This window comes from Hydra viridissima, unplaced genomic scaffold, assembly GCF_058129835.1.
Source record: "Hydra viridissima isolate aposymbiotic clone 2 unplaced genomic scaffold, HvirCarnegie_v1 scaffold_14, whole genome shotgun sequence".
Lineage (NCBI taxonomy): Eukaryota > Metazoa > Cnidaria > Hydrozoa > Anthoathecata > Hydridae > Hydra > Hydra viridissima.
In genome coordinates this window covers 5030127-5043050 of record NW_028324313.1, presented here as the reverse complement: position 1 = coordinate 5043050, position 12924 = coordinate 5030127, and the positions used below count along the sequence as shown (strand labels likewise).

Here is a 12924-nt window from a genome sequence, read left to right as displayed (position 1 = left end):
ACATGTTAGTTAACAAAATAAAATGCAATTGTTTTGTGTTTATGTCATACAAACAAAATTTTTTATGTATAAACTAAAAACATGCAAATATAAATGAAAATTTTTTTTTTTTAAATATCTGTTTTTTAATAATAAAAATATTATCTTTAGTGATAAAAAATTTTATATTGAAAATTTCTCTCATGGAAAATCATATGCACACAAACATTTTCAACCAAAAAATGCTAAAAAGTTCTATTTATCATAAAATCAATCATTATAAAGACAGATTAATTACAGAAAACAAAAAAAAAAAAAACGCAGAAAGAAAAAGCAACTGGTAACAAAATTTTAGCAGTAGTCTACATTGTAATGGTAAATCAAGAAAAATTTCACAAGAAACAGCAACTAAAAATGAAGAACTTTGCAGAATAGCATGTTGGAATGAGTCAAAGAAGGTTGGCTTTAAAATAATAACATCAAAAACTTATAATCAGGAAAATGTAAAGAAACTTAGCTTAAAATACTCCAAGTAATAATGTGTATTAAAATACAGTGAAAAGCAAGCAGAACAAATACCAAGCAAATGTCAAAAATTACCTTGAGAAATCATACTGAAACTGTCATCGTTGTTGATAATGAAAAGTACTTTACTGTGTCAGGTTCTGACATACCTGGAAATGCCAAGTTTTAATGTTCTGACAAAGTAAAAAATCCATCAGATGTTAAGTTAAAATAAAAACAAAAAGTTGAACTTAAAATATCAGTCTGGATAGTGCTATCCAGCATTTCAACAACATACATTTCAACAACAAAACGAAATACATTTGATGCCACATCTTTTAAAATGTTTACCAAAATTGATTAAATTTATTAATGAATATCATAATGACAGATCAGATCTAGTTAGTCACATTCAGATCATAGTTAACCAAAAACATGACAGATTGGTTGAACAAACAGAAAGTACCATTTGTTCATATTAATCCACCAAATGTTCCCAAAAGCACAACCAATTGAAGATTTTTAGGGAATACAGGCTCAACTAAGATTTAGTGAGGGACTGGAAAGCTATGAATCAAGAACAGTTTATCAATAGAACTAAGATGCATTTCAAAAAGTTGATTTGAATATCATACAACCCATGATGGTGTTCATCACAAATTAAGAAAAATTGAAGATAAAGGATCATTTTATATTTTGTGAATATACAGTTTAATTCCTTGTGTATCAGGGTATGTTTGATGAAAAAATTGGAAAATAAAAGCAAAAAGTGATGTAAAAATAAACATTTTAAATTTACCATTAAACTTTCCCACCACCTGTTGTATTGGAATAGCTTTCAATACAGTCTATACTAAAACTGCATTAAAATGCTGTGGTCTTGGCTGGAAAAATAAATTGTAAATGAGAAACTTCATTCAGGGGTTATCCATGCAATTTTTGACCATTTTTGATACCTCCCTACCCCTTGTAACTAGTTGTAACATTTTTGCCTCTAAAAGTGCATCAAAAATTTTCAACCCCTTTTCCCCAATAACAAATTTTAGAAAATATAGTTGACATTCAAATTATATTTGAAAAACTATATTTAATATATTAGTTGCACTTAAGTTGTATTTTATCATATCAGTTGTTTTTAACAAAAGCATTAAGATCACTTCTGTATTACATATAGACATGTTAAACTGTCTCTGTCCAAGGTAAGCATAAGTGTTAATCCATACTTTATGACAAACAAGTTGAACATCAGACCAACCTAATTCATCTCCCTTAATCCAATCAAGTATTCCCATATTTGCAAATAATTTGAGTTTTTAAAATACAATTATGATATAGTCTTTCTATTTCTCCATAGATTTATGGAAAAACTTATAAATTTAAAACTTATTTCATAACAAAATTTAATACGCACACCCTCACCCATAAGAAATAGTTACAAAAACATGAACCCTGCACCCTTAGAGCATGGCATAATATATGGATAACCCCTCAATTGAAAAATAAAACACTATAAGTGAAAAGAACATGAAAAGCCTACTGCTTAATTCAAAACTTAGCAGAATTGGTGCATGATATTTTTTATTAAGTTAAAAAATAAAATGTAAAACACTATAGCTAATTTTAAATCAACCTCAATTTACAATAACTTGATTGAAATTTAAATTTCAATCATTTGATGATTGTTGAACAACACTGTATGAATAACTATTTAAGCTCTCCCTCTGATAAAAATAATATACCTGTACACAATCACTAGCATTTTTGTTAGCAACATCTGATGCAAATGACTTTGCAATTGAAGCATAATATGTATTTTTCCGCCCCTGAAATTTATATAAATACTTTCACAATAATGTACATACTGATAGCTAAATAGATTACAAATTTGAAAAAAAAAAAAGCTTTATAATGAAGTTAAAGTCTAAAAATGTGAACTTTTTGACTTGATTTTTAAGTAATAAACATGATTAATTCAAAGTCATTCAGCAATCTTTTACTTGTTATAAGATTATTAATTTCTTGACCTACTTTGTCTTTTAATGTTTTTAAATTTATTTGTAGAGCTTTATGAATAACTTTGGTTTTTGTCATATTCTTTATTTTTTAGATAAATACAAAATTTAATTTTTGAACTTTCCTTCACAATGTTTACATTTTAATATATTGCTATTGATCAAGATGATGTGCAAAAGTTCTTTATAGGTGTTTATTTGTGCCTATATTTTTTGGTTATTTATAGAAAAACATAGATTAAGCCAGAAACCTAAAGATCTCTAACATTTTCAGAAAAGTACCAAATGTTTTTACAGACCTAAAGCATTATAAGTATTAAGAAAATAAAAAATGTGCTGTTTGTTTTGTTGAAAAAATATTGACTTTCCATTTTGTTTAAAAGGAATTGTTAAAGTTATTAGCCAGGTAAAACAAATTTAATCATAAAAAAACACGTCATTGTTTTTGCTGAAAAACATCTTTGTATGTCCCTTGCTATTTACTTAATTATTATCCATGACTGAAGTGTTTACATCTATGTAGTTTTCAGGACAGCAAGCAAAAGGTCATATTTCAAACTCTGCCACAAAAGCATACTGTTGATACTTTTTGGATGAAGAAAACTTAAACATAACCTTAAGAATAAAAGTCTTATTCTAACATTAAATAATAAATATACAGATAAAAGATTGGATCAACCATTTCAATAAGAAAGTTTCTTCTTGCACTTAACATTAATTAAACAAATAAGTTAGCCCAAAAAAAGTATTGCTTTAGATTTGTGGTTGCAATCATAAAATCTCAAAATTCTTTTTGCTTGTAATCTCAAAATTTGTTCTTTCAAATCTTGAAAATACATACATACATACATACATACATACATACATACATACATACATACATACATACATACATACATACATACATACACACACACATATATATACATATATATACACACACACACACATATATATATACATATATATGTATGTATATATATACAGTACTGTGAATATGTTTTAGACCACTTACATTTTTTCAAAAAATCCCGGAGAATTCTTCTCTAATATTTAAGTTTGTAGTTCTATATTATAAACTTATTAAAACACATGTATTTCACACAAAAATATGGAACAATAACAAACTATTTAATGTCAAACTTCATAAAAAACTCTTAATATCTACTATGTCCTCCTTTTGCCTTAATCACAGCCGATATTCGCCGGGGAATAGATTCATACAAATTAGTTATAAATTCCTGGGGTATGTTGTGCCATTCTCTTTGAAGTACTTCAAAACATTCTTCAGCATTTCAGGGAGCATGTTCGACCTTCTTTCTGTCCAGTTAATCCCATATATGCTCAATTATATTCAAATCTGGACTCTGGGGAGGCCAGGTCATCAATTGTAGTACTCCTTCCTCTGCCATTTTACTTAAATAATTTTTTGCCACTCGGGAACAATGTTTTGGGTCATTGTCCTGCTGCAGAATAAAATCATGACCTATTAGTCTCATTCCGGGTGATACAGCATGGTGCCTTAGGATATCCACATAACGTTCCCCGGTGAGTCGCCCCTCTATTTTGATCAAGTCACCTACTCCAGATGAAGATAAACAGCCCCAAACTTGTAAAGAGCCTCCTCCGTGTTTAACGGTAGGGTTTAAACACTCGGGCTTATAGGCTTCTCCAATTCTTCTTCGAACATATTGGCGTCTTTTTGTTCCAAAAATTTCGAATTTGGACTCATCGGTGTACAGAACCCGATTAAACTTTTCTTGGGCCCAATCTTTGTGTTGTTTCGCATATTTAAGTCGTTTTTCTTAATTACCACGCCGTAATAATGGTTTTCGAATTGCAACACACCCTCTTAATCCCGATTTCAGTAGGTGTCGTCGAATACAAGAAGAGCTGACATTTTTCCCAGTTGCTGTGTTAATGTCCTTTGCCAGCTCGGTTGATGTTTTTTTCCTATTTTTTAAAGAAAGTGTTTTTAAATATTTATTGTCATCTTTTGTTAGCTTAGGAGGTCTACCACTTTTCTTTCTATTTTCAAGGGAGCCAGTTTCTCTAAACTTTTTAATGATTTCTGTAACAGCAGTCTTTGAATATCCTGTTTTGGACGAAATTTGGCGCTGCGAATAACCTTCTTCGTGAAGCACAATAACTTTTTGTCTCTCTATTAAAGATACTTTACCCATTTAATTAATCTAAAAATGCAAAACAAAACATTTAAAAATGAAAACTAATATATAATTTATCTAAAAATGCAAATTAATAACTTTGTTTAATTATTTTTAACGATTTGTCTAACTGTGTTCATAAAAAATAACAATTTTTTAAAAATGTACCAAAACCCATAATTATTGTACTAAATTCATTCAATCACTGCACTTTATAATGTCAAAAACAAAAAATGAAGGAGTATGAACCCGAATCACTATAAACCAGTTTATTTTTATTTCTTATTTAGATGAACGCTTGGTCGGTAGTTATTATGACACATCGCTTTAATAAATAAACAAACAAATCCCTCATGTTCTCTCATCAATTTTGTTTATTTATTCAAAATAATATACTCTTTCAACTTTTCTTGTATATTATTAAACTTAAGTACGCTTTAAAAAAATTATATAGGAAAAAAGTTGTAAATACGTCTAATTATGCAAGTGGTCTAAAACATATTCACAGTACTGTATATATATATATATATATATATATATATATATATATATATATATATATATATATATATATATATATATATATATATATATATATATATATATATATATATATCTATATATATTAGGGCTGTCCAAAAAAAAATTTTTTTTCAGATTTGATTGCATAGTTGTTTATTTTGTGCCATTTGACATAGTAATTAACTGTGCAAAAAATCTTTCCAATCAGATAATGTTTAGGGGGTGCTCAATGACCATAAAGTTTTACGAAAAATGTGAAAAACATGGAAAAAGTAACAAAGTTCCACAAATTTCTAAAACCCGGTTAATTAGATTTTTCAGATTTGATCAGTTTTAATTATCTCTAAATATTAAATTCTGAATACAAATTACAATCCACATCCACTTTAGACTGGTTTATTAGCAGAGAAATTAATGAAATAAAATACTGCAATACGACTAAAGTTCTGCGGTTTTTGTTATATCAGAATTTTTCCAAAATAAAACACTAGGATTTTTGACTCTTTGTCATTGATTAAAATACGAATTATAAACAAAAAAACATATGAGCAATTAAATTTAATTATCGTAATGTTATAGTTCGTGCAATGTTAATGCTAGCGAGGACTATAACTCTTCAGAGTACACTTTCTGGCATCTGGCACTCGCTTTCTGTGATCCTCAACCACCTGAATTAACCTCTGCATTTCAGATTCATTCCTTGTAATCGATTCATTAAACATCGACACTAAAGCCACAGATCGTTCGGCAGCATCATTTACTACTTTCAATGAATATACTAAATTTTTTCCTTCTTGGTATTCTGGGGAATCATTCCAGGTAGCTGGATCGTTGTTGAACAGAAAATCAATATCAACCTTCATTGACCGCAACGCACTTGCTGAAACTGATGTCACCAGCATGTCCAGAGATTTCTTCTCTAGACTTTCAATGTTCTTTAATTTGATCAACCTTTCAGACCAGTTCTCACCGTGAAATTTCATGTTGGAAATCATTTTTCGCTCTCTCTTCCGTTTGAAGTTTGTTTGAAAACAAAGCTAGTGGGACCAATTCTGGTGAAAGGTACCACAAATGGTTTTGAAAGTTCTTGACTGCTGCTTCGGAAATCGTTTTATTCACAACTGCAAACTGCTTAAGTTGCTGAAACAGAAACAAGTCATTAACTGGAGCATCGCTGGCATTTGTGCATGATATCCAAGATTTTACATAAACCAGACTAGCAAATAAGCAAAATTCACAGAGATTTTTTTCCTCTTTTGTGGTCAACTTGAACTCTTCACAAAATAAATAAATCTTAAAACAATAAATAACCTTGGCCATCCAGCGAGCCATGTGATAAGCACCAGGGATCTTGAAATGATAATTTTTCTCTTCTTGATCAGGCAGTTTTCCAAGTATTAACAGACAGAGATCCATGATTTCTTTGTAGTCATCCCTTGGCATTTTAACATGCAGGTTTTCTTTGAGGAATGCAATCACTTCATTTTGTAGTTCTTGCACCAGGGGTATTTTCATTCGAATGTCATCCAGAGGTTTAAAATTTCCTTGATTAACTTTGGGCCAATATTGCTAAAATCTCTGGAAAAGAGGTATGTTGGGACCAGATGATGGTCCAAATAGTGATCCAAACACTCCTGCTACTATGATCTCATGAACATGGTGTCTGCAAGCGAAATATAACAAATTTCTACCTATATGTTTCTCTAGAACTACACATGCACCATTTTTGGAGCCAGTGTTAGAGGCTGTAGTATCAAAACTCATTCCAATAACATCACCAATTATGTCCCAGAAATTAAGCAGATGAATAACTGCTTTTGCTTGGGCTTCTCCAGTTCCAGCTGATAGTTTTGCTATTCCAAGTATTTTGTCAACATTGTGACCTGTCACACCTACAGATAGCCGGTCAACATTTGCTTTAGGGGCTGCAGAATTTGTACGATCTATCATCAGTTTGCCATCCCAGTGGACGATTAATGGTGGTTTGTCCAAATCGCAGAATTCAGTTCGAACAGTGGCTTCAATATTTGATCAATGATAGGTTCGTTTTCTACGGACTGTAGAACGTGACAATGATCCATCATCGAGGTTCTGTCCACCAGCCCTTGCAATTGCTGCTGCTAGTATAGTAAATTTTGTGTCAGATAGATTAATTCTGTCTAATGTTGATGAAACATCAGGCGAGTCAAGAATTGTATCTAAGATACATTGTCGTTTTGGAGTACTTGCTAAACTTGATTCAGCTGACCCTGAAGAACTTGCTTTACTGACTTGTTGTCTGTAATAAACAGGGATTTCTATCTCAAAATCTCTATCAACCATTTTGTCATTATCAACAGCATCGTTATCGTTGTCATCACTATAACTTTCGTCATGTAAAGGTTCAATAACAGGAACTATTGCACTCGCACCAGATTGTCTTTGCTCTTCTTTTAGCTTTCGTTCTCTCTCTGCTTGTTTCCTTGCTTCATTTCTTTCTTCTAATTTTGAAAGTTCTTTGTCCTCTCCAAACATCACCATTTTTCTCTGACATCTCTGATCCAATAAAAATTCTTTATCTTCTTCAATTCTGATCATGGTTTCAGCATCCTTGTGGGCAATGTCAAAAAGTAGGCCAATGGTGTCTGTAAATGATTTCTCTCTCGATTTCTGAGAATCTGACAATCTGGATTTATTTTTTTTTATTAATTTAAATTCCTGGACTAAAGTTTTCAACTTTAAGACTACATTCGGATGAAATGCTGTCGGAATACGGGCTTTATTCCAAATAATAATCAGTTCATCAACAGTTGTTTTAAGACTTTCAGGCACTGACTTTTTGGTTGAATTAGGATGATAAAAAAATGTTTTTAAAACATCAGATGTTAAGGGAAGAACTTTATCTGGAAGATTTGGCTCTGGTTGTCCAATTAAAAAGATTTTGGTTTGAAGTCGTGTAGAGATAGCAACACGAGATGATGCTGCCATTTCAATGATAACTGAAATATTATGAGAAAATCAAAACTCAATACCATATTATACAAACTTATCATTCAGTTGTTGGTTTATGCAGCTGCAGCAATATATTATAATAATTATTACTAAAGAAATTAAATAAATATTTTCAAATTAGAAATTATTATTATCTGCACTTAATAACAAACAATACACTACCAGACTACCATGCTAGTTTTCTGTAATAGGTTACTAAGGTTAGGTACTATCAAAATATTAATACATTTGTTGTCAAACTGAAATTCCAAATAAAAATAATATTTATACTTGTAAACCTTTTTATTCTGTTTGAACAAATTCTAAATTGAGTTAAATAATAGTATTAAAATTATGAATACAAATTTTAACAAAATGATATAAACACAGTTGTTTTAAACACTAGCAGACATTTTTTAGTCTGGTGCCCTGATGACAGTTAATCTGCTGCACTTTAATTAATCTATATAGCACGCAATCAGACAATATTTCAGTGGAAAAAATCTAACTAACCAGGTTCTAGAAATTTTTGGAACTTTGGAACTTTTTACACGTTTTTGACGTTTTTCGTAAAACTTTATGGTCATTGAGCACCCCCTAAACATTATCTGATTGGAAAGATTTTTTCCACAGTCAATTACTATGTCAAATGGCACAAAATAAACAACTATGCATTCAAATCCGAGAAAAAAATTTTTTTCCTGTGTTCACATGAACAGCCCTAATATATATATATGGACAATTCCACGCAAGTGACGGTCGTAACATTTGATGTATTTTTAGGCATTAAAAATTAACCAAGAATGGTATTCACATGAAAATTTCCAGACATGTTAAATACTATTATATAATTTAGTATACAAAAGTTAAATCATTCAAGTGTTCAACTTATTTGAAAAATCAACTTTACGTAGCGTGATGGTCGTAACGCTTACTTTTTGACAAATCTAAACAAATACACTTTGTCAATCTTTATGCAGCCATCTACACAGTGAAAAAAAATCCTTTGCTGTGTTTTTTAACTACACATTGAACTTACTATATGGTGAGTTTCATAGTTTTTATGTTGTGATGGTTGTAACCGTGACGGTTGTAACTGTGACGGTCGAAATTGTGACGGTCGTAACAAAAAAGCCAAAAATGAAAAACAACAAATAACGCAATGAATGACATAATAAAAGATGAATGATTATAAAAACCTATTAAATTATGTTAAAAAATATGAATTTTATAACATTATCAAGGTTATCCATGATTTTTCTTCAATACTGGGATCATTTTATTTGGAATAGGCAACAAACTAATGCTATTTATGCTCCCTGTTTTTTTTGTTTTATTAACTCTATTTAATACAACTCAATATCTAGGAGTATGTACTTTCATATGTCTCGCAAATGTTTTGAGGAGCCGGGAATCCAATATAGGAAAAAAATATCTTAGAATAGTAAATTTTTTTTACTAGTATATAGATTTTAAAATTGTTCCGCAACCCCATTACAAAATATTAGAGAATTTAGTAACCAAAAACTTTCCACTTTTTATTTGCCAGAAATGCATTTTGGTAATATTTGTAACGGCTTTCACTTCTTCTATTTTATCAGCTAGTAAGGCCCACCTTAGATTAATATCATCTGTGTTGATAAGTCTAACATAAGTTTTGCACCCATTTGATGCTATGAAAAAGTCTTTAGCGTTTAAGACGACCACTTTACAAGATTTTACGGTTTTCCAAACAAATCACTTTAATAACCCTCCTACTCCATTAACTGCTCCTTTCCGTAAGAGCAAAAAAGTTCCATTCTATACTTTGAAAATGATATTTCACAGAGCGATGTTGTATGAATTTGGCCATGTATGTATGTTTGAATTGAGTGCATGGACCATCACTCCATAATATAACTTTTTTTATATAATCAATGCAATAGAGGTCAAATATTTCACTTAAATATGTAGTAGTGGCGCATTTTGTTTTATCATTATCGCCGATATTATTACAACTGATTTTGGCTCTAATTGGTAATGATAGATTACAACTGTAAACAAGATAATAGTTGACTGCAACTAATAAGCAGCTTGAACAGCATCCTGATAACCACATGTATAGTTTTGTGAATAATCAAAGTGTATCAAAATTTGGTCTGGTTCGAGATTTTCTTTTTGGCTACAATATTGCTCAGACTGGTGCTTTTTAGTGAGATGATGCTCAGTAAACTCTAGTAAATTGTTGCAGAAATCTTTAAAAATACCTTTTTATGTTTTTTTTTATGTTGACTGAGTACACAGTGTTGATCTTCTTTAATCCATCAACTATAGGTGATTAAGGTATCCATGTCTCCGTTTTCGGGCATAGAAACTTCCAATAGTTTACTATCATAGTTTCATTAGTTACTCATAATTTCAAAAAAAACTTTAACAAGTTTAGTATAAGATAAATAAACAAACTGCAAATTAAACAATAAACAAAACTGATTTATATTATAACTTGGTTTAAATGATGTAAATCGTTTGAAACGAAATAAATCGTTTGCGCTTCAATTTTTTTTTTTTTAAAGTCAAGAAGCCGTGATGGGAAAACAAACATATCATGATGGTTGTAACGTACTTAGTAACATGTTGAAATGGTGATCTAAAGCACTTTAATGTTTTTTTTTTGAAACGATGATAAAATATGTATGAGTATCTTTACTTTTACCAAGGTTGCAGTTTTAAAAAGTTTGATACAAAGCATAGAAAAAACTTTTCGACTTTTTTTTGTGACGGTCGTAACGTCTTGTTTTCATTAATATGCTCTTCTTATGGACCAAGTTAGAGTTCGTTTTTATAAAAAATATTATGCACAATGTTTAATTTTGTCTTTTAGTCAAACTTAGAAGTAAAAGTTATTTAAAAAAAACAGCACTGAACCTCTTTTCAGCGCTTCACAACTTGACTATATATAAACATCAAAAAATGCACATATAACCCTTACAACTTTAAAAGTATGTTATGGTATGATAAAATGATTTTTTCAATAAACTTTTTTCTTAAAAGCATTCTTAAATAGTTGGAAAATAAATTTAATGAAGTTATGTTGCCATGAAATTCTTTTTTTTTTTTTTTCCTCTTTTACGTGGAATTGCCTATATATATATGTATATATATGTATACATATATATAAGAAATATTTTCGACCATAAAGAAATATTTTCGACCATATTTTATAAAAAACAAATATGCATATGTTTTATTCAGTTTTATTTAAAGTTAAGTTTTCATCAGAAGCAAGCATGTCTCTTTCATTAAAAGTGCAAAAATAAACTCAATGAAAGTAAAATTAATCATAAAGGTGATACACTAACAAATTGATGAGCAATTTGGTTATTAAAAAGGATATTGAAGGGGAAAAAAAAGATCGTGTTGCATTTAAAGTTAAACTGCCTTGGACTCCATGTTCAGGTTGCTTATGGCTAGAATCAAGTTCCAACCACTCCTTGTCCCCAGCAAGGAGGTGATTATGAAACTAATAACTTTAATAGTTTTTACCAGTGAAAACCAAAAAATTGTAAATATGTGTTAGTGGTTTTTTATGATGATTTTTGAGGGATATTTTTAGAAAAGTATATGGTGCAAATGAACAAGAAAATTTGTAAAGACAGGTTTTTGTTTGGAGAGAAGACAATTGCACTTCTGATTAATACAGTAAAGATTTATATCTAAGAGCAGGAAAACCTGGTGCATTGCATGGGTATTCCAGCTTGTGTGTGTGTGTGTGTGTGTGTGTGTGTGTGTGTGTGTGTGTGTGTGTGTGTGTGTGTGTGTGTGTGTGTGTATATATATATATATATAACACACACACACACACACAAAATCACTACTGTCCATAGTTATTCAAATTACATTTCAAAAGGTTAAGTAATAGTGTAGCTTTCCAGAGTGAAGTTTAATAATTATCTAACTTTCTTATCTAAGTTGATATTTTTGTTAAAAAATTGCAAGCAAATGCGAATTATCAGTAGAAACATGATTGGTATTATTTATATCAGTAGAAACATGATTGGTATTATTTACATTGTGGCAAGAAAAAATATTCAATGGGACAAACTGCAAAAAAACTGGAAGAAACTGGTTTGATCAATTTGGAACAATCAGGACACAACAAATTACCTCTGCTACTGAAGACAAAAGAATTGCTACCACTAGTAAAATAAATAGACTATTAACTGCCCAGAAATTTTAAATAGTATGAATAGTTCCCAAGAAGATCCAATATCTGTGACAACAACAGAGAAAAGATGATGGAGGCATGGCTTAGTGGTAGAATAGCCATTTTTTCACCCCCAAAATAAGAAAAGAAGATAACACTGAGCAAATAAACATGAATGATTGACTGGAAAAGGGTTCTTTGGACTGACGAGTCAAAGTTCTAAATTTTTGATTAGAAGAGAAGAGTATTTGTTTGAAGAAAGGTTGGTGAAAAGATAATGAAACTGTGTGGTGCCAACTGTAAAACATGGTGGAGGTAGTATCATGGTGTAGGGTTGTTTTGGTGGTAATAATATTGATGATATTGTTAAAATAAACAGAATAATGACAAAAAAATTGTATTAGGGCATTTTAAAAAATCATGCCATTCCTTCAGAAAATCGGATAATTGGAGAACCATTCATTTTTCAAAAAGATAATGACCCAAACTATTCTTCAAAACTTTTTAGGGATTACTTAAGTGAATTGGAAAATGATAAAATTATTGAAAGAATGTTTTGACCTCCCCAATCACTTGATCTTTCCCTATT

General features: G+C 30.2%; 1 protein-coding gene across 2 annotated transcripts in view; it reads right to left on the bottom strand.

Annotated features, from left to right (window-relative positions):
- LOC145182222 (medium-chain specific acyl-CoA dehydrogenase, mitochondrial-like) overlaps window positions 1–12924 on the bottom strand; it is a 38369-nt gene that overhangs the window by 3719 nt on the left and 21726 nt on the right. The window contains exons 12-13 of one of the 2 annotated variants that reach the window (XR_016446784.1): window positions 1566–2306; window positions 101–1394 (exon numbers count right to left, since the gene is read on the bottom strand). Coding sequence is in view for 1 of the 2 variants with exons in the window: in XM_090071204.1 (XP_089927330.1) it covers window positions 2223–2306 (84 nt within the window). In the remaining variant the exon portion in view is untranslated. Of the gene's footprint in view, window positions 1–100; window positions 1395–1565; window positions 2307–12924 lie in introns of those variants that run through there. The other variant, XM_090071204.1, reaches the window with a different exon arrangement.